General features: G+C 38.9%; 1 protein-coding gene across 1 annotated transcript; it reads left to right on the top strand.

Moving 5' to 3' along the window:
• The first annotated feature begins 4,568 nt into the window (after positions 1 to 4,568).
• LOC107570879 (alpha-2-macroglobulin-like) lies at positions 4,569 to 24,798 on the top strand. The gene is made up of 34 exons (XM_016257162.1): positions 4,569 to 4,775; positions 6,796 to 6,979; positions 7,045 to 7,201; positions 7,328 to 7,380; positions 10,189 to 10,209; positions 10,322 to 10,487; positions 10,570 to 10,654; positions 10,729 to 10,843; positions 10,926 to 11,046; positions 11,131 to 11,240; positions 11,314 to 11,484; positions 11,561 to 11,788; positions 11,895 to 12,107; positions 12,190 to 12,339; positions 14,839 to 14,964; positions 15,054 to 15,147; positions 15,303 to 15,453; positions 15,552 to 15,777; positions 15,860 to 15,983; positions 19,922 to 20,043; positions 20,122 to 20,173; positions 20,272 to 20,355; positions 20,463 to 20,639; positions 20,757 to 20,832; positions 20,927 to 21,083; positions 21,171 to 21,245; positions 21,330 to 21,492; positions 21,572 to 21,756; positions 23,596 to 23,817; positions 23,895 to 24,016; positions 24,125 to 24,206; positions 24,303 to 24,386; positions 24,485 to 24,590; positions 24,705 to 24,798. The coding sequence occupies exons 1-34, from the start codon at positions 4,693 to 4,695 to the stop codon at positions 24,743 to 24,745; spliced, it is 4,326 nt and encodes a 1,441-aa protein (XP_016112648.1). The 5' UTR covers positions 4,569 to 4,692; the 3' UTR covers positions 24,746 to 24,798.
• The last annotated feature ends 49 nt before the right edge of the window (positions 24,799 to 24,847 follow it).

Genomic DNA, 24,847 nt, shown 5'->3' on the forward strand with positions numbered 1-24,847 from the left:
TTTACTAAAGATGATGATGGAGTAGAAGTTGTGAAACAGCAAGTGGACCGGGCACATGGAGCAGATAAAAACAGCGCCATCTTCCAGATTTTAGGTTAGTTTGATTATTAACTTAATGGATGTATTTGGCTTTTTGTGTTTGAACAAACTCTAAATATTCGCTTAAGGGTTGGGAAATAACCCGGTAGAAAAATGTCAATCGTTTTGCGCGTCATGATGTAAGCTTAAATGCGTTTTAAGCATTGTGGTTTAAAAACAAATGGTTTCGAACTATTCATGGACATTAAGCAGCGGGGCAGAATTCTTGTTGGTAAATGCGCATGTTAAGACTGTTTCAGACTGATACGTGTGGCGCACACCTGCTCGTACAGCGCCTGACTAAACTTGAGTTCTTTTTCACGCCTTGTGCTTAAACGTTCAAATACACATTGTTATGTGTCAAAATGCCAGTCTTTGCGAGTGTCCTCGTCAACACAGTCAGTTGTGTCTTACATGAACGTTAATAGTTAAAGAAAGCATGTGTAGTAGTAGGCTATACGAGATCCTGGCATTATATGATCTTCACCCAAAAATACTGTCATTTACTCACCTTCAAGTTGTTCTAAACCTGCATGATTTTCTTTGCTCTCCTCAACAAAACAGAAGATATTTTGAAGAATGTTCATAACCAGAAAGTTTCTGGTCCCCATTGACTCCAATAGTGTATTTTTTATTATATATATATATATATATATATATTTTTTTTTTTTGGTTACCAGTATTGTTCCAAATATATTTAGCATTCAACAGTAGAGGGAAACTCACACAGGTTTAAAACAACAACATAGTTTTCATTTTTGGGTGAACTATTCCTCTAAAGCAGCCTAATATAGCTGCTGTTGCCATTTGTGTCAATAATGTAAATCAAACATTAGAAAGAAAATCAATCGCTGTTCTTGACTGAATCACTTTTGTAAAATAAGTAAGAATTAATGTATATTGAATTTATACAGTGAAGACTATTCAGTCTATATGTACATTGACTTTATGCAATATAATATTTCTTATTAATTTTAAGTTTTTCAAGTAGGTTGATTTCGTATGTATCTTTGTGCTATTATAATTTGTTTATTTGTTCAGTAAGCTTGGATTTACTTGAGCTAGTATTTTTAGGTTTTTTTGTGATATTGAAATTGGTAACACGAATTATGAAATTTCAGTGCATCAAAATTGGTAGCATAAAAATCCTATTTATTATATATATGTAATTAATTATTGTGATGGGGGCCCTGCAGTAAGTCATAGCCCCAGGGCCCAGTGAGGTCTTAATGCGGCCCTGATTGTCTGGGTCTATATTGTCTTAAATGCAACGTGAGGATGATGGACGTGGAGAGGCCAAAGACTCTCCAAGGATCATGGCTGTATAATTGCAGAAAATAGTTGAGTCTTGGGTTCAGAAAGCCTTACAATGGGCCATGGTTGGATCTTCCAACAGAACAATGATCCAAAAGGACCTTAAAAATCAACACAAAAATGGGTCACTGAACACAAAGCGTTCCCCTGTTCCCTGACCTGAACCCTATAGTAAACTGAAGAGGAGAGAGTATCAACATTGAGCGATGCATCTAAAGGGTCTGGAGAGATCGTGTATAAAGGAATGGTCTCTGATCTCTTGTCAGGTGTTCTCCAAACTCATCAGGCATTATAAGAGAGACTCGTAGCTGTTAAACTGGCAAAAGGAGGTTGCAAAACGTATTGAATAAAAGGGTGCCATTAATTGTGGCCAATGTGTATTACAGAAAAATAATTCTTTCATAATGAGATTTCCCTTTCCTTCCATTTTACTTCAATGAAAGGTTAGGGTTTTGGGATTTTTTAAATAAAAGATCCAAATGATTAACAGTGCAGATTTATTTTCAAAGGCTTCTTTGTTCATATCTACCAAGGGTGCCAATAATTTTGATATATAAAGATTAGAAACACAATGTTAATCTGAAGTTAAACCTGCCGCCTGGTAGGTTTAATTTAAGCCTGAATTTAGTCCTGAAGTAGCTCTAGTCTTCTTCCAGGAAATCAGCCTACTAAATTCTGGACTAGACTAAGTCTGGGACTATTTAAAACCATGACAGAGAAAGCAGATTTCTGTTAATCTGGTTTAAAGGGCCATTTTAGTCTAGTACTAGGCTTAATATCTGTCTGGGAAACTGCCCCAAAAAGAAAAGAAAATAATTTAGAATTGCACTCTAAGATATAGAGTAGAGTAACAGGAAGATAACTATATAAATACATTTTGAAATACAATCTAATTTTGTTGACGGGTACACAAACTATAAGGAATCATGCTAAAAAAGAAAGGACATGTTTTCTTCACTTCTAAGCCCATTTACTTATGGTCCTGATCTTGGGCCATCAATAGCAAAGAAGAAAAGGGCTAAAATTAGCCTTTTCCAAACACAAATCTCCTTCATAGTCAAGAGTGATTATCTAAGACTAAAAGCAAATCAGATGCCTCTTTCAGAAATCCTGCAGAACTGCAAGAAGCTCTACAGCTACTCTCAATCAGCTGCACTAATGGCAGCGACATTTAAACACTCTTCATTGCTGGGTGGAATTAATTAAGCTTGTTAATTTCAATAATTAACCTCCAACCTGAAATTAATGTTGTCCGTTAATTGCTCCATCTAGTATGGCTTTAAAACACAACACATTTGCCTTGTCCAAATACCCACACTTGCGGCCTTTGCACTTGAGCACTTATGATGCATTTCCTGTATTTGGCCCAAGTGTTCAAGTGAGCATGAAGACCACAAGTGTGTGTCGAACTTTTTATTACCTGATGGGACACACTTATGGTGCTGTAAAAATCCTGTGTTCGAAACCGCATACTTCCCTACTATATAGTAGGCAAAAGGCAGTAGACAAGTGAATAAGTTTGAATCCTCAGTATTAATAAAAGAGAAGGCGAGAAATCCCTGGATGTCTTCCTGCATCAGTCCAGGGGACTGTTTCATAAAACAAGTTTACCAAACAAGCCAGGGTTATTTCAGTTAGTCTGGCTTATTGTCAGTTGATTTGGTTCAAAATAAGTCTGAATAACTGCAATAAACCTGGCTTGTTTGGTAACTTGTTTTATGAAACAGGCCCCAGATTCTGAAGTGTTCATCTGATGGACACTTTTCTTTCCCAGAAGCCCGTGCGAGAGGATACGTCATCATCGAACAGGGCGGAGAACAGCCACGAGGGTGTTTACAAATGTGAGAATTGCTGAAGGTGTAAAGATGCTACACAGTATAGTATATTTGGGATTTTTCTGAAAAAAAAAACAAGTTTTATTATGTATAGCGAACAGGGGAGCTCCAGTAAGCACATGCACATCTCCAAAGTGGATTTACATAAACCATATACATCTTAAAGACAATTACTAAATGTCTGTTTAATATCTGACAGGAAAATATTCTAAAGGAATTGCAGATGAGCACATCTAATAGACATGAAATAGATATCGGAGTGATGTATGTGTGCTATTATGTAGAGCACTGTTGTCAACACACCGCTTACTTTAGTTGAATGTAAGTAATGTAAATAAACAAATCTACATAAAGTAATTAAACATAAGTTGTCTGTTTTATTTGTCCATTATTACTGTTGAGAAAATGAGGAATATTTGTGTTGGAAAAAAGTGAGTTAACACATCAGCAACTACCTCAACATTAAATGCAGTATTGAGCAGCTGAATCATAAGCTCAGGGAAAGATGGTAGTAGTATCTTTAACAATGAACAATCATAATGACAAAAAACAAATGTAATGGGTTTGCATACATCATAGTATGAGATTATATACACAGAAAAATGGCACAATAAGGTTAAATATATTTGAATATTCATAGTCATATTGCATCAAAAAATCACATTTGTTTTTGTTGTTAATTATAAGTATAAGAGGATGAAACAAAGAGAGTTAAATTCAACAAGAAAAAGAGGAAAACAAAGATTTAAGCCAGTTTTGCTTATGGATGAAAACTTTTGCACACAAAATAAATAAATGAACAATATATTTAAAAGACAACGATTTTGGGTTTTCGTAATAAAATATATGTTTAAGGATAACTTAAATCCACCCAAAATGTATTGGTTATACTACAATCACAATCATATTTAAAAGACAACGATTTTGGGTTTTCGTAATAAAATATAATATGTTTAAGGATAACTTAAATCCACCCAAAATGTATTGGTTATACTACAATCACAATAAAAGGGCAGCTGTTTCTTCAACAAGACCACAAGATGAGCAAATTCCATCAACATCTAAATATTTACAGATAGATGAATTAAACCTGTTCATATCTTTTCAGTTGTTGCTCTTGTAAAGTCGTAAGTCACATGACAACGTTAACATATGGCAGGTGATGTCCGGATCACATTCATGCTTAACAAGATTTGGCTGTAGATTACATAGACATAAATGTCTATGGTAGAGTGCTCGTTAAGTACTTAACAGCCTACTTATTGAGTGTGCAGTTTCGAACCCAGCCATTGATTGCAAGTATTTTATTGTGATCTTAACTCGTGTCCCCTGCTTGCTTGTTTCCGATAATTAAGAAGGTTTTAATATCAGCTGAACATCGCTGGAAGACAGATCTAAACATAAGTTTTGTATGGTTTCTGAAAGAAACCTCTGATTTGCGTCTATATTTGGATGATTGGTTTACATGGCTGTGATGGAGATTTGTGTTTGGAAAGGGCTTGTTTTAGCTCTTTTTATCTTTGCTGTTGGTGGACAGAGATCTGGACCGTGAGTAAATGGGTTTTGAAGTGATTAGAAGCGTCCTGCTGTCTGGTTTCTTCTGATAGAATTGCATTTTATAGATTGAAATATAAAGCTCTTCTTTTAAAGGGAGAGTTCAGCCAAAAATTCTGTCATCACCCTCATGTCTTCCAAACCCATAAAGCCATCTACACACTGCACAATTTTAGCAATCCTGTAAGTTTATTTGTTTGTTTGCACACTAAGTATTCCTGTAACTCCATAAAATTACAGTTGACATATGGATTGTTTTGTCGATGTTCTGGATCTCGAACGGGGTAGTATCCTTGCTGTCTATGGAGGGTCAGAAAACTCTCGGATTTCATCAAAATATCCTAATTTGTGTTCCGAGGTCTTACAGGTTTGGAACGGCATGAGGGTGGGTAGGGCTGGGCGAGACTGGGTTGATATATCTATATTTTCTTTATAAGAGATTCGATATAAGGCAATACTGTTTGGATATAAATATATGGATATAAAGTAGTTTGATACGAGCGCATCTGAAAATATAACAGAGGACACAGACTGAGCTGCTGTGGAGAAAGTGCATAATCCAGTTTGTTCTAAACATGTGACAAGCTTCATATTAAGGCCTTTAAAAACTGGTAGGACATAGTTTAAAGTTTTGTATATTTAAGTGGCTCTGCCTGTCATATGCTCTGACAGACACATAATATAAAGGCTTACATGGTTACATTCACTTTGTTTTCATAGCCTTTAATATGTTTTGTTGTTGGACAACATTGGGCGGTAAGTGATATATACAGATTTTTTTTTTTTTGAAAATACCGAGATGTATATCGCAAATTGGCCAAAAAATACAGATTAATTTTTTGCCCATATCGCCCAGCCCCAAGGTTGAGTAATTGATGACCGATTGATATATCTATATTTTCTTTATAAGAGATTCGATATAAGGCAATACTGTTTATATGGATATAAAGTAGTTTGATACGAGCGCATCTGAAAATATAACAGAGGACACAGACTGAGCTGCTGTGGAGAAAGTGCATAATCCAGTTTGTTCTAAACATGTGACAAGCTTCATATTAAGGCCTTTAAAAACTGGTAGGACATAGTTTAAAGTTTTGTATATTTAAGTGGCTCTGCCTGTCATATGCTATGACAGAGACACATAATATAAAGGCTTACATGGTTACATTCACTTTGTTTTCATAGCCTTTAATATGTTTTGTTGTTGGACAACATTGGGCGGTAAGTGATATATACAGATTTTTTTTTTTTTGAAAATACCGAGATGTATATCGCAAATTGGCCAAAAAATACAGATTAATTTTTTGCCCATATCGCCCAGCCCCAAGGTTGAGTAATTGATGACCGATTTAAAATTTTTGGGTGAACTATCCCTTTAAGTGTGGGGAAAAAATAAGCTTTGAATCAGTTGAACCAATTGCTTTGCAAAATGATTCATTGTGAAGCCTCACGTGTGATGCATGCTGGTCAAAACTGTGTAACGTTACATGCATTAAAACACCTTTTGCAAACCAGTATCCAATGTTTTATTGAAAGTACCACTCATAAGGTTAAAAGAGTTCACTATAGTGTACTTTAACTGTGGTAATATAAATCGGACCGCCATTCATACACCACAAGCTGGGTTCAGGTGAGTCATTTTATGTGGCGTTAACATCTTGGCCATTTACGCCAAGAGAATAGTCCACACCTCAACAGAGGAACAATGTAATTGGAATCCATTTCAGAAGTTTTTTTTTTTTTTTTTTAAATCATCAGTTGGTGTGGAATCTTATCATAGTTATCTTTAGTTTATAGTTATTGTTTCTGAACAGGCCTTTGGAAAGATGCCAAACATATGTATACCAACCCAGCTGTGAACTTCATATAGGTATTAACATTGTACGTCAGTGAACAAAATTCCATGCTATTTTACAACTTGATTAATTGGCTGTATTGAAACCATAAACCGTTAAATGGTTCCATTCGTTGCCAAATCATAGCTTCTGAAACTAAACTACTGATGTTTCCACAGATCCTTCTTGGTGACATTTCCTGCAGTGATCGAGTCCAGCTCTGATGCCAAATTGTGTGCAAGTCTTCTGAAACCCAATGAGAGTCTCACATTGACCGTTTCTCTGCTTGATCACAAAAACCAGACTACACAACTTGTGCAGCAGAGATCTTCAGCAGAGTTTCACCACTGCTTTAGTTTCCAGGTCTGTCATGTGGAATATGCAGCATTTTTGTCTGGTTTTTGTGCTAACAACATGGTTCTCTACAGGCTCCTCGAGTAGATGGAGAAGTGGTGCAGAAACTGAGGGTGGTAGTTCAAGGGAGGGTTTTCAAAATGATAGAAGAGAGGAAAGTCATGTTCAAACATTACCTGCCTTTGACCTTCATCCAAACTGACAAACCCATCTACAATCCAGGACAAACTGGTGAGCTACAAATGACCCTTGGATGAATATTTAGTCAGCTGAACTTGTAGCATTTGTTACACTTTCTAAATGTTCCATTGCATTATGTAATAGTTGGGAGTGTTAATCTGCATTTCCCTTTTGCAGTGAATTTCAGAGTTGTGACTATGAATACCAAATTTGTGCCTCTTGATCAAATGGTAAGTTCTCATATTCGGTGATTAAAAAATATATATTTTTTAATGATGTATAAGGTTGCAGGTAGGGATGTTCATTTTAATGGTTTAACCGGTTAATCGACCGTAAGAATTGACCGATTAATACAATCAGTTAACTAATTAATTTAGGCTAAAACACAACTGAAACCAACATTGGGTCTCTCGTTCGACAATCAAATGTTTCCATATTCGCGACGTATTTGAATGCCAGAATATTATCTATTATGTAGGCCTTCACTCGCATTCCAATATCCACGTAAAACTAAATGTTTTGCATAACACGGCGGTACTGTGATAACACTTGACTGCTTAACAGATCTTACTAATTTATTTTTTCCTCAGTATGTCTGTCTGACTGACTATTTTATTATGATAATAAACAGGCTGCATTGTCAAGGTAGCAAAGCTTAACTGTGTGTGCGCGCATGCGGCGCCGGCACAATCACTTGAGTTTTTCCTTCTAACAGTGGAAGAAACCACTCCTTTTAGTCCTAAAGATAATCGGAATTGTAAAAGGTTTGCCTTTATTTGTGTACATTCACAATAAAAACTAATCTTTGTGCTTTCGTAAAATAAGCCTAAAGAAAAATAGGATGCCGCTTTCTGCCGTCTGGTTTCCTTTCGCGCAGCACAAAAATGAACCGAAACTCTGCATATAAATCCGTGTATCATTCGATCATTCGTTTTTTGATTTCATATTGTAAGTAGGAAAATTAGAAAACGGCTCCCTTTTCATTTTTTCAGTATTTGATTTCTACATGTGGGTGGGGATTAAACGCCCCTTTCTGCTGATTGGTCAGCCGAAGATCAAACCGTGCCATCATCAGTTCTTCTGCAGAATCCCCGCAGTAGAATAATAGTCCTCCACTGCTGCAGTTGTACGGATTCTTAACGCATTTATTGCAACTACATTTAATCTTTTTTTCATCAAACAGGCTAATGAATAGCTGGACACAACTCATACTGGGGCAGAGTCTAGACAGGGCTTTCTTCTGTGTATATATAAATTCTATTCTTTGTATCAGCTGGGCATGGCAGGGTATTATATGACGGCTGTCATAGCCTACCCTGCTCACCCAGTATTTTTTTTTTATTATTTTTTTTATTTTTTATTAATTTGTTTCAAAATAAATATTTTAAACTAAGACAAAAAGGAAAGAATAATAAATTGGCTTGGATATATATAGGCCTATGTTCACGCAAGTACTGTCATTCTGACTGACAACCGGAGAACAGCAGATATTAGCCTTCTGTTAGAGTTATATTAATGTAGTCTTGTGCTTTATTATAATTGATCTCTAAAGGATATGCACTTGTGCGCGGCGTGAGCTGTGAGAACAGCATTTAAGGTGAGTAGTCACTAGTTCACACAGTTCCAATAAATTGTGATGGGTTAGCCTAAATAAACTTCATAAGCAGGCAAGCGCAGACCAGTATTGAAGTGCACAGGAAATAAGCAGCAGTCATATTTAAAGCAGTTTAAGTTAATATTGAGTACTGATTGATGATCACTCTGATTTTTTTTTTCCCCATCGAGAGGAAATAACTTAATACTCCCATTTATAAGTGTATGGTAAAATGTGTATTTAATTGTTACGTACAAAATAACTACAGAATGTCATGCCTTTAAAAAAAATAAAGAGAAGAACAGAATGCGCTGCTTTAGCGCGTCTCGGTCTCCTTGAGCATCTTTCTGGCGCATGCCACAAACATGACCCACAGCGAATACTCGTCTTTTAAAAGGCTTCATATAAGCATTAAATGCATCATATAAATCACAGTAGGCCTATGTATCATGATAAAAAAAGCGACTTTACAGTCTGGACATTTTTTAGGCTATAGCAAATTATTTCTTGGACCCCTATCACTTTAAGAACCGCTGGTCTACACAGAAGAAAGACCTGTCTAGACTCTGCCCCGGTACGAGTTGTGTCGAGCTATTCATTAGTCTGTTTGATGAGAAAAATATGAAATTGATAAAATCGGTTAATCCGTACAACTGCAGTGGAGGACTATTATTCTGCTGCATGATACTGCGGAAGAACTGATGATGGCACGGTTTGATCTTCGGCTGACCAATCAGCAGAAAGGGGCGTTTAATTCCCGCCCACATGTAGAAATCGAATATTCAAGCGGTTTATTAATTTTTCCACCCATAAACGAAAATTTAAGCTGAATTCTCGTTTTTTGGAAAAAAAAAACGAAAAAGGAGCTGTTTTCTCATTTTTCTACTTTCAATATTAAATCAAAAAACGAATGATCGAATGATACACAGATTCATATAGGCTACTTGTTCTTTAGGTTCTTGTTGCACAGTTTTTCTTTCATGTTCTTAATTAAGTAAAAAGAAGTTTCTCATATAGGCCTATTTATTCGTTTTGTGTGTGTGTGTGTGTGTGTGTGTGTGTGTATATATATATATATATATATATATATATACACACACAGCCTAGCTTTATTTTTTTCCGCTGGCAGAAGCGCTGCAGGTGTGTGGTGTGATTTGATGATCGTGTGAATCCTCATGTTCTGTTGTTTGCTGCTTTTTGCACGTGTAAAATTAATCTCTGGGAAACAAATGTTAGTATTTTTAATGGGTCCCAGACACTTATTTCTAATTTAATTCAATTCTAACTTAAAATAATCTTGTCGGTTAACGAGCGTTGGTTAGGAAAAATAACCGAATTGAACATCCCTAGTTGCAGGTTATTTTTAGATGCACAAACCTCATGTTGCTTCATCAGCATGTATGTGATTTTAAATGTCTAATATTTCTGTGTTTGTGTCTTGCAGTACAGTCTTGTGGTGGTGGAGGTGAGAGTTTGCTCCGAAGCAAGCCTTTGGATGGTTTTATTTCTACATTCTCTGCATATTTTTTTTTTAGATTTGTTATATTTCTGAGCTGCTTTTGTTTTTTTGTTAATAGGACAATCATAATAATCGGATTGGTCAATGGACAAATGTTTCCTCAACAAGGTGGATTTTGCAGCTTTCTCATGAGTTAAACACAGAGGCTCAGATAGGGATGTACACGCTGAGTGCTTTTATTGGTGACCGAATGATCTCACAGGTTTTTGAGGTGAAAAAATATGGTAGGTCACCACATAAAATGTGCAACTGGTAGAGCTGAAAACAAATCTGAGGTCTTTATTAAAGTATTAATTTCTGGTTTAGTTTTACCCAAGTTTGAGGTCACCTTAACTGCACCGCAGATGTACAGTGTTGGAGATGTGGGACTGAAAGTTGAGGCTTGTGCCAAGTAAGTGCTTATTTCCTTGAATTCGTCTTGTGGTTGTTAGTTTCTTGATCTCGTTCTATGTAACATCTTCCCAGATACACATATGACCAACCTGTACCAGGTCAAGCATTGGTGGAAGTGTGCCGTGAGCCATTTCCATATGATGAGGTTCCTGGTTTGACTCGTCAATGCCTATATAAATCCATTAAGGTGTGACAACTGCTGTACCGAGTAGGGTTTTTCTTCCACATGTGCTTTACTTTAAATATGACTGTCTTTATTCTGCTACCAGATGAATGCCACGGGCTGTGCCTCCCTTACCTTCAGTACATCTGTGTTTTTCAACTCCAAATTTGAGAATAATATGCAAAATTCCCTTCTTGTTAATGTGAATGTCACTGAGGAGGCAACGGGTTAGTGAGCTATTAGCTTATTTGAAGCAGGTTAACATGTTTATTTGGTGCCTTCATGTTTGTGCCGTTTCTTTTTCCTCCAAGACGTAGTCATGTCAAAGTCCACAAACGTGTCCATTACGTTTGAAGTTGGCAAGATCACCTTTGTAGAGCTCCCAGAGTTCTTTGAACCTGGATCAACGATTATGGGAAAGGCAAGTAAAAGTTTCACTTGTTACAGAAGCCTTCACATTGGTTACCTTTCCTAACCATGGTCTTTCCCAGTAGATCTCTGCATCTTTTTTCAATGGGACTCCAATTGTGAGCAAAGTGGTGTATCTGCTGGATGGTTCCAGCTGGCCCAACGAACTGCTGTTGAATCTGACTACAAACCAGAACGGACTGGCCACGTTGTCCTTTAACACTGCTGATCTCCGTAAAGCTGATCTTAATCTGGTGGTACGATTTGTTCTTTCTCTGATTTTTAAATGAAGACTTCTCTCAAAATAATCAAATTCCATTCATTGTTCTTCAGGCAAGTGCAACTCCAGTGGATTCTTATAGTTCCAAATCGCCGTACTTCAGTTCAGATACAAGAGTTGTTCAACATCTCCAACCTGCTACTCCCAACAACCCAGCCTTCAGTGAACTGTCTATAGTGAAGCTTGAGCAACCATTGAAATGTGGCACCACTTATCCAGTGACCATTAAGTATTCTTTTGTTGGTGAAACTGGCAACTTCGATGCTGACATCGTCTATATGGTTAGTGGGCACCAGTTTTGTAGTTTTTTTTTTTTTTTTTTTTTTTTTTTTTTGTATGACACCTGTCATATGCACCAGTGTGTGTCTCTCTCTCTCTGTCTTTCAGGTCTTGTCCAGAGCAGTGATTTTTCTTCATGGGTTTAAGAAGGTTCAAGTGAGGGCTTCTAATAGCATCACGAGTGGCACCATGTCATTCCAGCTGTCTGTGGGTGGTGATTTGGCATCAGTTGTGCAAATTCTGGCTTTCTGTGTTCTGCCCAGTGAGAATGTAGTTGTTGGTAGTGTGGTTTTTGACACCGAAATGTGTTTCCAAAACCAGGTATTATGTGCAGTAGCATCTCGTTTTCCTATGTGGGGTACAGTAACTTTTCCTACAGCATGTGAGCTGGTTCTTGTTCCAGGTGTCTCTGCAGTTCTCTCCAGCTACTGCCGTTCCTGACGAGAAAAACACTTTGACTGTTTCTGCCCAAGCAGGATCCTTGTGTGGCCTCAGCGCTGTAGATCAGAGCATCCTGATCATGGAGCCAGGAAGACGTCTGAGTGCTGAAATGGTATCCATGTCCCGTTGGTTTCATTTTCCTGTTGGACTTTATTTGACATCCAGGTTCAGCTTTAGGATTTGAGTTATGATGTGGCTGTTACATTTAAAGGGGACATCAGATGCCCATTTTCCACAAGTTGAAATGATTCTATAACATACATTTATGAAAAGTCTATAACATACTTTAGTTAATATTTCTCAATGGTAGTGTAAAACAACCCTTTTTACCCTGTCAAAAACGGCTCTGTTCACAGCGACCTGTTTCGGTGCATGTCCCTTTAAATGCTAATGAGCTCTGCTCACCCCACCCCTCTTTTCTGTGGGGTGATGAGCAGTTCTCTGAGAGACTGTAAACTTCAGCCGCGGAAAATAGATGCATTTAGGCAGATCGGGGGACACATTCCCTTCAAAAACAAAGGTAATCCACTGCATCTTCGGCGGCTCAGATGTCGGGAGTAAATGACTACTGTTATGTTTATTATTATTATTATTACTTCCAACAACAAAACACCTCAATCGCTTGTGAGACATTCTTGTCTGCTCCTGCTCCGGCATCATAACAATGGCGGACTGTTGACCGCTCACTCAGGGCAGGTCTGTGCTAAAACGGCCTTGTCAGTCAATAGTCGTGGGAGGGGCCTTGGCCTGTGTGACACATCTGGGGGCTGTTTCATAAAAGACGCTAAGAAAAGCAGGGATTAAAGTCCAAAACCTGACTTGAAATAACCTAACAAATCAATCGGGACTAAAGCGGTTTCATAAACGACAATTTAAGTTCACGCAATCTCACTAATTCGATCCAGGTTCAATGAGTCGGGATAATTTGATGTGCACGCTTATTCTTAAGCAGCCCTTAATGTCGATCATGGATCAAATCGATCCACCATGACAAACATGTTTTCCTCAGTGCATAACTGACACGTCACGGGTATATTTTTCATCTGAAAATGTTAGAAAGTCATGCAAATATCCATTTTGCTGTCAGGAGTGGACGAGGCTTTTAAGCGAGCAAATGAGCGCTGCTGCGCACAACACAGGCAGAGCAGAATAAAACTTACATTCTGCTAGAATATTTGTTGTCACAAATGTGACATGTAGAATTTTAATCCTACATATGTGTATTTTTATGATAGAAGTAACTGTAAATCAAATATAAGCTGGCTAATACAGCCCTACTAGCTCAAATGAGTTAAATGTGTGTTCCTCTTATCAGTTAAAATGTAGTCTGATTTCTATTTTTATTTTAATTTTAACTTTTAATTTAGTGTTTTTCATGCTTTTAAAGAGCAATTTTAGATTGTAATGTTCTACTAATAACCATAAAAGGTACAGCTGTCATAAAATCCGAGATGTAGCGAATCAGCTCATGGGGAGATATGAATAATTAATCGCAACTAGTTATAATTAATTGGATATATTTAGATCTGCTGTAGATATTTACTTGACCTCTCAGGGTCAACTGTCTGTCAATTCTAAGAACGTTAATTTCCTGGTTAAGGGAAATAACTTTCTTACTGTACAATTCTACACAGAGCCTGTAGCATAAATCTGCATGATTAGGGACTCCAGTTATGAGCAAACAATGAACAACGTCAAGTGTGATACAAGTAAGACTTTATTAACTACGTAAACACTTAAACTAGTCAACATAAAATTGTGTCTGTTTGGTCCAGACGCTACAGAGATAAAGTCTGCATAGCTAGAAACTGCTGATCAACTGAATGTGCAAGTAGCAACTATGTTTAAATGTTTTTATATACCTTTTTTTTTTAAAAAGTCATAAAATTTTGGGCACAATACATTAAATACAGTTGGTTGTAGATTTTTTTTTTTAAAGTTGCATTTTCTGTATCCTTTTATTTTTGGACTAATAATGAAGTCAACTAGTTGTATGTGTAAGAGTCAGTGGTAATATCACTGCGTTCCTATTGGTCAGTGTTAGAAGAACTCCTCTTAGCCTGACGGTTAGCCTGCTCCGGACCAGGTTAGTTTCCCAGCATAAGTTGGCACCATGACAAAGCTTGAGCTATGGTAATTTTGCTTTCAGAAACCAAATTAAGTCAGAATAACTGAAATAAGCCTGGCTTATTTGTTAAACTAGTTTTATGAAACGGCCCCCAGGCCAGAATCTGAGAATGGCTTGATCTGAGAAAGTGCTAATGTTTTTTTTTTTTTGGGATAAAAAAAAAGCACTAGGTGGATTTTTGTCATTTATAGGGTGTTTGTGTGTACACACTGCTAACACACATTTATGTTCAAACACCATGTAAAGTGGGCTTTTGCATCTGATATCCCCTTTAAAACCGTGACTTTATGAACTTGTGTAATGTTCTCAATTCAGTTATATTCTACTCAATACAATTATTCTACATTGACCATAACAGACCAATCCGAATGAGCTTCTGATTAAAAATAAAAATGTAATACGTAAATGGGGAATAAACAGTGCGTTTAGTTAAGCAATTTTCCAGAGATGTGTGACACCATCACTATTGTTTCATGGTTCCAGGTTTTCAACATGCTCCCGATACGATCTGCATCAGGTTACCCATACAGCGTTAACGATGAACAGGAGTGTTTGAGTTTTCGACTCCGTCGAGCTGTTCCTATTGATCATGCCTATACAAGTTTCAGGGTAGAAAATCATTCATGACCATGTAGTCACTGAATACTACAAACTACATTATTTAAAATGCATCTTGTTTTGGCTTGCTGCTCTGGCAGAGCGTGGGGATGAAGCTCGCAACAAATCTGAATGTACGAGAACCTGAGTGCCTGAGGTACAAAGGCATGAAGTATTATCGCAGCTTCCCCAAAAGTAGGTCTATGCATTTAGATGGTTCTTTCAATGAAAACTTGGGTTATTCCACTTGATCTAAAAGTCTAAATAAATGCAACAAGAGGTGCCATTGAGGCTTGAGAACTGAAGTGCATACAAAAAAGCAGGAATTTGTAGCTTTAATGTCTTTTCAGTGAAATTTGAAATGCAGCCCTTTGCGGTGGATGCAATGGCTGCTGCTCCAGTAGCAGAGAGTGGAGGCGAGAGCAGTTCCTCTTCCTCTTTTGACCTAACGGTCAGGACTTATTTTCCAGAAACTTGGATATGGCAGCTTGCTCAAGTGGGGTTAGTGAAGCATATCTTTGTCATGAATTGTGCACAGTTTTTACCTTTCTTGTCCTCTTTTTACCCCTTATTTCTGTTTTCTGGTGTTCTTTCTTCAGAGACTCTGGGTCCACACGGGTTCCTCTCAAGGTTCCTGACACCATCACCAAATGGGAGACAGGGGCGTTCTGTTTGTCCTCCAAAGGTTTCGGTTTGGCTCCTCCGGTTTCACTGATGGTCTTCCAGCCCTTCTTTCTGGAGCTTTCTCTGCCATACTCCATCATCCGTGGGGAGTCATTTGAGCTGAAGGCCACCGTCTTCAACTATCTGTCCAAGTGCATCATGGTCTGGGTTTATTTATAATGGATCTGTATAGAGAAGATCCCGGTGTCTTTGCTCAATGTGTATTAATGATTTTCTTTGGCAGGCTAAAGTAACTCCAACTCAATCCTTGGCCTTCACTCTGAGACCATTTAATGATCTGTATTCATCCTGTCTCTGTTCCAATGGAAGAAAGTCCTTTAAATGGATTCTCTCAGCTTCTGTTCTCGGTCAGTTTTGGACCATCGGTCTCTCTCCATATTGAAGTGTTTATATTTACATTACGTTTACATTTAGTCATTTAACAGGCACTTTTATCCAAAGCGACTTACAAATGAGGACAATGGAAGCAATCTAAATCCACAAAAGAGCAATGATATGCAAGTGCTATAACAAGTCTCAGTTAGCTTAATGCAATACATGTTGCAATATTTTTTTAATTATATCATAAATAAAAAGAAAACCGATAGAATAGAAAAATAATAGATCAAGCTAGTGTTAGAGGCCTTTTGTGCTTTTGTTAATTGTATAATAAAAAAAAATTAAACCAATAGAATAACAAAAGATTAGAAAAGCCAGTGTTAGTTTTTTTTTTTTTTTTTTTTTTTTTTAAAGAATAGAATTAGAATAGAGAGTGGGTTAGAAGTCAAATAAAGATGGAAGAGATGTGTTTTTAGCCTTTTAGCCAAGATGGCTAAGGACTCCGCTGCTCTGAGTTGGGCAGGTTGTTCCACCAGGAGGGAACATTAAATTTAAAAGTCTGTGAAAGTGATTTTGTGCCTCCTTTGGGATGGCACAATAAAGCAACGTTCACTTGCAGAACGCAATCTTCTAGAGGCACATAAGTCTGCAGTAATTAATTTAGGTAAAGGGGTGCAGAGCCAGTGGTGGTTTTGTCAAATAAAGATGGAAGAGATGTGTTTTTAGCCGATTCTTAAAGATGGCTAAGGACTCCGCTGCTCTGAGTTGGGCAGGTTGTTCCACCAGGAGGGAACATTAAATTTAAAAGTCTGTGAAAGTGATTTTGTGCCTCCTTTGGGATGGCACAATAAAGCAACGTTCACTTGCAGAACGCAATCTTCTAGAGGCACATAAGTCTGCAGTAATTAATTTAGGTAAAGGGGTGCAGAGCCAGTGGTGGTTTTGTAGGCAAACATTAAGGCATTAAAACATTTATGCAAGCAGCTATTGGTAGCCAGTGCAAATTGATGAACAGAGGTGTGACATGCATTCTTTTTGGCTCATTTAAAAATTAGTCTTGCTGCCGTGTTCTGGATTAATTGTAAATGTTTGATAGAACTGGTTGGAAGACCTGCAAAGAGAGCATTGCAATAGTCCAGCCTGGACGGAACAAGAGCTTGAACAAGGAGTTGTGAAGCATGTTCCGAAAGAAAGGTCCTGATCTTCTTGATGTTGAATAAAGCAAATCTGCAGGACCGGGCAGTTTTAGCAATGTGGCCTGAGAAATTCAGCTGATCATCAATCATAACGCCAAGGTTTCTGGCTGTTTTTGAAGGAGTTATGGTTGATGTGCCTAACTGGATGGTGAAATTGTGATAGAACTGCTTGTAGTTCAATAAAACCCATAGTTTCGTCTTGGCAAGGTTTAGTTGAAGGTGATGGTCCTTCATCCAGAAAGAAATTTCTGTTAGACAAGCTGAGATGCGAGCAGCTATCGTCGGATCATCAGGATGGAACGAGAGGTAGAGTTAAGTGTAATCAACACAGCAGTGATATAAAAAGCCATGTTTCTGAATGACCGAACCTAGTGATGCCATGTAGACAGAGAAGAGAAGTGGTCCAAGAACTGAGCCCTGAGGCACCCCAGTAGTTAGATGTTGCGACTTGGATAGCTCACCTCTCCAAGATACTTTGAAGGACCTATCTGAGAGGTAAGACTCAAACTACTGGAGTGTGGTTCCTGAGATTCCCTTTGCCAGTAAGGTTGACTGGAGGATCTAATGGTCAACCGTGTCAAAAGCAGTGGACAGATCCAGCAAGATAAGTATTGAAGATTTGGAATCCGCTCTTGCCAGTCTTATGGCTTCAACAACTGAGAGCAAGGCTGTCTCTCTTGAATGTCCACTTCTGAAACCAGACTGGTTGCTGTCGAGGAGGTTGTTCTGTGTGAGAAAGGCAGAGACTTGGTGGACCACAGCTTGTTCAAGTGTTTTTGCACTGAATGGAAGAAGGGAAACCAGTCTGTATTTCTCTAAAAGAGGGTTTACAGACTAAGGGTGGGTTTCTTAAGTAGTGGGGTTATGTCTAAATGCTGAGGGAAAAACACCAGTGTGAAGGATGTGTTAATGATGTGAGTGAGTGCACGTACAACTGCAGGAGAAATTACTTGAAGGAGATGAGATGGAATAGGATCAAGCGGACAATAGTAGGATGATTAGAAAGGATGAGTTTGGAGACTTCTGCCTTCTGAGAGTGAAGAGAAGGATGTGAATGAGTGTATGTTTGCTGATAAGATGTGCTTGACCGATTGTGGTGTGGAAAATTGTGCATTGATGGTTTTATTTTTATTAATGAAGAACGTTGAAAAGTTGTCAGCTGTTAGAGTTGATGAAGGAGGGGGAGGCGGAGGACAAAGGAGGCAGGAGAATGTTTTAAAGAGCATGCAAGAGTTAGACGAATTGTTAATTTTGTTATGATGGTATGCCCTTTTAGCAGTGGAGACATTAGCAGAGAAGGAAGAGAGGGAGTGACTGATACACATTAAGGTCAGTAGGATTTTTTTTTATTTGCGCCATACCCTTTCAGCAGCCCTGAGTTTAGAATGATGTTCGCGGAGAACATCAGACAGCCAAGGGGCAGAAGGGGTGGTATGGGCTGGCCTGTAGGACAAGGGGCAGACGGTGTCTAAACGAGATGTAAGAGTGGAGCAGAAAGTATCAGTAGCACTGTTAGCATCAAGAGATGCTAACTGTTCAGGTGGGAGGAAGCGAAGATGAAACCATAGCAGATTGCTGGGAGGGTGAGATTGAGCGTAGGTTACGTCAAAAGATGACATGTGGAGGGGTATGGGTTGTGTCGGGAACCATGTTGAGGTTAAGAGTGAGGAGGAAGTGATCCAAGGTGTGCAGTGGAGTAACCAGCAAATGAGCAGTGTCATGTGTAAATAAGGTCCAGTTGGTTGCCTGATTTGTGAGTAGCCGTAGTTAACACTCTCTTGAGATCAAAAGAGGCAAGCGTGTGGAAATCTGCAGCCTGAGGATTATCTAGGTGGATGTTGAAGTCTCCAAGCATAACTAGGGAAGTACGATCCTCAGGAACGGTTGAGAGCAGAACATCAAATTCATCCAAGAAGTTACCTTGTGGTCCTGGGGGTTGACAAACAACTACAAAATGGATTTTAAAAGGGTGGGTAATAGCGACTGAATGTGATTTTCAAAGGAGCTGTTAAAAGCCAGGGAAGGTAAAGGAATACATTTCCAATCATTAGAGATAAGCAGACCAGTACCTCCACCTCTTCCAGTCAGATGGTGGGTGTGGGAAAATTAGAAATTATTGGCGAGTGCTGCAGGAGTAGCAGTGTCCTCTGGTTTGATCCACGTCTCTTGTCCGGGCCAAGTGTTTGCGGTGTTACTCACTATGATAATGGTTAAACTGATTATCCTGATTATTGTCATTTGAGATTTTTACATTTCATCTGAATTATTGCATTATTGATGTAAGCACAAATCAACAGAATGACAACTCGTAAGCTTGGTTTATTTGATAATCTAGTTTCCTTATTTATTTTATTTAGTCTGATTATAATTCATATAAATTAACACACTCTATACATTACGAAATCTAGTAAAACAAGCTTCTCTCAAAAGCTAAAAGAGCAAAATTCATAATTAACTCTAACAATTCCAAATTATTTTCATGGTTTTTCTATTAAAACAAAGACTTTATATTGTGACTGGCTGTTAAAATAGACATAACCTCTATAGCAAACAATACAGTTGCTATCTATGTTTAGATCTATTACAGTTCATCACTGAGAAGGTTTAGTCACACCAAACTGCGCACCAAGAGAAGGAAGCAAAACTGGTGCTTTCAGGATAAATAACCAGTGGGCAAATACGTGTTTTTTTTTTGTTTTTTTTATTATGCTTAATCAAGAGAAGCAATTAAAATGTCATGTATCCTAACTCCCTTCCTGTCTGTACTGTAGGAGCTGTAAATGTGACTGTCAGTGCTCAGGCTGAACAATCCCAGACTCTGTGTGGTAATGAGGTTGTGACTGTGCCAACGAGAGGACGCATTGACATAGTCACTCGAAGTCTTCTTGTCTTGGTCTGTGGGTTTTCACCAGCTTTCTGGATAATGGCGCTCATTGTGCTTTTACTGATGAGGTGTTTTTTGCTTTTGTAGGCTGAAGGAGTAGAAAGGACCATCACCCAGAGTTGGTTACTGTGCCCAACGGGTTTGTTTGCACTCAGTGATTTCCTCAATACGTTCTTTCTGTACCATCAAACAGTAGCCTAGCGTTCTGTGTTTTGATTCGTTCTGTTTGGTCTGTAGCAAGTGTCATTTCAGAAGATGTGACACAGGCGTTTCCTGCAAATGTGATCCAGGGATCAGCCAGATGCTCCATTTCAGTCATTGGTAAAGTGATTAATTGAGGGGAAGCAAACACTGTGACATTCAGCAGAATAACTTGGGCTTTTGATTTGGGTTTTTGGCTTGACCTCTTGTGTCTCTTCCTCTTGTAGGGGACATAATGGGTCGTGCACTGAAGAATCTGGATGGATTGTTACGGATGCCATATGGCTGTGGAGAACAAAATATGGGTGCTCTTGTTCCCAATATTTACATCCTACAGTACCTGGAAGTCACGGCACAGCTCACCACAGCCATCCAAGAGACCGCCAAGGGTTACCTTCAGAGAGGTGTGGATGATGATCAGTTTTTTTTTTTTTACTTGGGAGATTAAATCCCAAGGACGTTCCGTTCTTCTCTTCCCGTGATGTCAGACTATTTTCTCATGTGGTCTTTGACCTGAATAGGATATCAAGGACAACTGAACTATAGGCACCGTGACGGATCATACAGCACATTTGGTTATGACGAATCGAACACATGGTTAGTTTCTTGCTGTTCTTCTAGTCTTGTGTGTCGTCCGTTGTAGCACCAAGTTTGTACGTTCAGTTTGTCAAGAAATTTCCTCCATGACCAGGTTGACTGCCTTTGTCCTGAGATCTTTTGGCCTAGCGAGGCGTTTCATCTTCATCGATCCAAATGTCCTTCGGAGTGCAAAGGATTGGTTGATCAGCAAGCAGGGTTCAGACGGCTGTTTCGTGCAGCAGGGAACTCTGTACCACTATGAAATGAAGGTGGTCACATGTTTCTACAAATGTGCTGTAACCTATAGATTCAAGGGCCCAGACGTTCTTCTAAATCAATATACTGGTATATTTTAGGGTGGGGTTGATGATAACGTAACCATGACTGCATACATCACTGCGTCACTGCTTGAACTAGACGTCCCTGTCACGGTAAAAATGTCACTAGAAGTTGTACAAGCTCCTTGTAAATGACCTTCCCGTTCTGGATGTAGTCTGACATCTGTTTGATTTCAGGATCCTGTCATCACCAGCGCTCTGTTGTGCTTAAGATCTGTCTTTGGGAACCTGGAAAACACTTACGCCACTGCTCTGCTTGCCTACACTTTCAGTCTGGTTGGAGAGACCAGCACTCGATCACAGCTTTTAACTATTCTGGACAACCGTGCCATTTCTGAAGGTGAGATTTATCAGACTCTTGTTTGAAATGTTCATCAGGTTCTTTGGCATCAACTTTCTTGCCTCCATCTCATCTTAAGGCACTAAGCTCCACTGGTCTCAGACTTCATCTGGTGATACTCTGGCAGTGGAGATCAGCTCATATGTGCTGCTAGCGGTTCTGTCTGTACAGCCTCTCATGACAGCTGCTCTGAGCTATGCTAACCGCATTGTCAACTGGCTTGTGGTCAAGCAGAATCCCTATGGAGGCTTTTCCTCCACCCAGGTGACTCTGACCACCAAACATGAGTGCAATCCTCCATATACGAGTGGTGTGTTTAATTGCATACAGTGCTGCTTGAAAGTTTGTGAACCCGTTTCTGTATTTCTCAATAATTATGACCCAAAACTTTTTTTTTGCATGAGTCTTGAAAGTAGACCAGGAGAACCCAATCAAACAAATGAGACAAAATATTTTGTCACTTATTTATTCAGGAAAATGATCCAATAATGCATATCTGTGAGTGGCAAAAGTATGTGCATCTCTAGAATTAAAGGTCTTTGCACACTGAGTCTGAAATTTTCAAGTTAAAAAATAAATATGACTTTACATTGTGTCAGTCACGTTTACACACTGCGCCCAAAACTTTTCATCATAAAAAATGTCGGACCAAGTTCGATTTTCTGCGTTTTCGCATCTGTAGTAAGCATTTTCATAAAGTATGAATATGAAAAAAAAATGGAAAAAAAACTCATATGAACATTTCGGACTCGGTGTGCAAGGACCTTAACTGTTAATTTGAATGTGAATTTAGAGTCCATCAGGTGTCATTGCCTGCTCTTTTTATTTATTTATTTATTTAGAGAACAGATGTCTGTCAAAGTTTGATCATGCTTGTGGAAGTGAATCATGGCACAAACAAAGGAGATCTCCGAGGACCTCAGAAAGAGTTGGTGTTGTTCATCAGGCTGGAAAAGGTTACAAAACCATCTCTATAGAGTTTGGTCTCCACAAATCCACAGGCAGACAGATTGTGTATAAATGACCACTGTTACCCTCCCTAGGAGTGGCCGACCAACAAAGATCCCTCCAAAAGCAAGACGTGTAATGGTCTGCGAGGTTGTAAAGGACCCCCAGGGTAACTAAGCAACTAAAGGTCTTTCTCACATTGGCTAATACTCAGGAGTCCATCATCAGGAGAACACTGAACAACCATGGTGTGCATGGCAGAGTTGCAAGGAGAAAGCCTCTGCTCTTCAATAAGAACATTGCTGCCCATCTGCAGTTTGATAAAGATCATGTGGACACACCAGAGGACTATTGAAGAAAGGTGTAATGGACAGATGAGACCAAAAAGGAACATTTTGGTTTAAATGAGAAGTGTTACGTTTGAAGAAAAGAACACCCTGCATTCCAGCAGAAGAACCTTGTCCAATCTGTGAAACGTGGTGATGCAGCTGATAATATCAAGGTTTGGGCCTGTTTTGATGTATCTGGACCAGGACGGCTTGCCATCACTGATAGAACAATGAATTCTGAAATATACCAGCGAATTCTAAAGGAAAATATCAGGACATCTGTCCGAGAACTGAGTGTTGAGAGAAAGTGGGTTATGCAGCAAGACAACAAAGAATGGTTAAAAAAATGTAATGTTTTGGAATGGTCGAGTCAAAGTCCGGACCTTAATCCAGTTGAAATGTTGTGGAAGGATCTGAAGCAAGCAGTTCATTGAAGGGGACCCACCAACATCACAATTTGAAGTGATTCTGTACTGAGGACTGAGCTAATATTCCTACAAGTCGTTGTGCAGGACTGATCAGCAGTTACAAGAAAAGTTTTGCTGCGGTTATTGCTGCAAAATGGGGTCACAAAAGATACTGAAAGCAAAGATTGACTTACTTTTGCAACTTGCAGATTTGTGACACTCTTTTATTGATTGAGAAAAATGATCCAAAGTACATGGTTTTGTCTCATTTGTTTTACTGGGTTCTCTGTTACCTTTCAGGACTTGTGAAAATCTAATGTTTTGGGTCATAAATACGGAATATAAAAAATTCTAAAGGGTTCACAAACTTTCAAGCAGCAGTGTGTGTGAAATATTTTTTTTTTTTTTTTTGTGTATAGGACACTGTGGTGGCTCTTCATGCTCTGTCAGTGTACGCCGCTGAAGTGTTCCGCTTGGAGGGCTCCAGCACAGTCACCGTACAGTCCTCGGTGGTAGGAGGAGACTCTTATAGCTTTGACGTGAATCGGGACAACAGGCTGCTGTATCAGGAGAAGCCACTGAAGAATGTTCCAGGCAAATACAGTGTTAACGCGAAGGGCTCCACCTGTGTGTCGGTGCAGGTCTGTATCTTCACCTCATTTATTTCTGTTTCTGTTGTGCTCATCCTAATTCTCCTTGTTTTGCTTTGCAATCATAGCTTGCGTGTTTCTACAACATCCCGACACCTATTAAATTCGCCAGGATGCTGACTGTTGAGGCAAAGGTGAAGGGAGACTGCCAACTGCTTGGAGCCAATCTCCTGTTGAGCTTCACAGTGAAGTAAGAGCAGCTTTGACTTTCCTAAAATCAGCTCATGTTTATGGCTCTAATGCTCTTAAAAGGGAAGTTGTTCCTTTTGGCTAAACCTCTTTATTTCCCTTCATTCAGATTCAATGGTGCAAAAGCAAGTACTAACATGGTGATCGTGGACATTAAACTCCTGTCTGGCTTCACGGCAGATACGTCACCGGTCCGTATGGGTTTTAAGATGATTTGTAGAATCCGAAGATGTTTGAAGCTCCTTCAAATGTATTTGTGCATCTACACGATGGTCTTTTCCTCACAGCTTGGAACTCCACCCGATGCGTTTGTCCCACTAGTGGAGCGAGTTGATACTGGAGAGGATCATGTCCTAGTGTATCTGAAAGAGGTAAGAGACTGCATACACTGGGTATATTCTGTACCTGCCACTCTCATACATGATGTGTATGTGCATCTGTGCTGCTGTTCTTCACTTCTGTTCCGCAGGTTCCCAAAAGTGTCCCTATGAGTTACACAATACGACTGAAACAGGTTCTTGTAGTGAAAAACCTCAAGCCAGCAGTCATCAATGTTTATGACTACTATCAGACAAGTACACTTTCATCATTTGACTTGCACTTGGCTGTTACCTATATCTTTTGTTGTATGTTTGATCAGACAGGCAATTCTACATGCATACAAAAGGTAATTTCTTGTCCTTTTTCAGGTGATCAGTTTGAGACTACATATACGTCCCCCTGTCAATAATTGTGCTGCAGTACTGGCTACAGGATACTTGAATCAAATAAAACAATTGTATACAGTCAGTCTTTTTGTTGCCTGTTTCTATGGATTAAAGTGCAAAAGTTT

This window comes from Sinocyclocheilus grahami, unplaced genomic scaffold, assembly GCF_001515645.1.
Source record: "Sinocyclocheilus grahami isolate Dianchi unplaced genomic scaffold, SAMN03320097.WGS_v1.1 scaffold1517.1, whole genome shotgun sequence".
Classification (NCBI taxonomy): Eukaryota; Metazoa; Chordata; class Actinopteri; order Cypriniformes; family Cyprinidae; genus Sinocyclocheilus; species Sinocyclocheilus grahami.

What these genes read in the sequence shown, in the direction of transcription:
- LOC107570879 (XM_016257162.1), top strand. Translation starts at nt 4,693, where the DNA reads ATGGCTGTGATGGAGATTTGTGTTTGGAAAGGGCTTGTTTTAGCTCTT. An exon ending in ATGCCTATACAAGTTTCAGG is followed by an intron (nt 14,965 to 15,053) that starts GTAGAAAATCAT and finishes CTGCTCTGGCAG; the next exon opens with AGCGTGGGGATGAAGCTCGC. An exon ending in CCACCTGTGTGTCGGTGCAG is followed by an intron (nt 23,818 to 23,894) that starts GTCTGTATCTTC and finishes TTGCAATCATAG; the next exon opens with CTTGCGTGTTTCTACAACAT.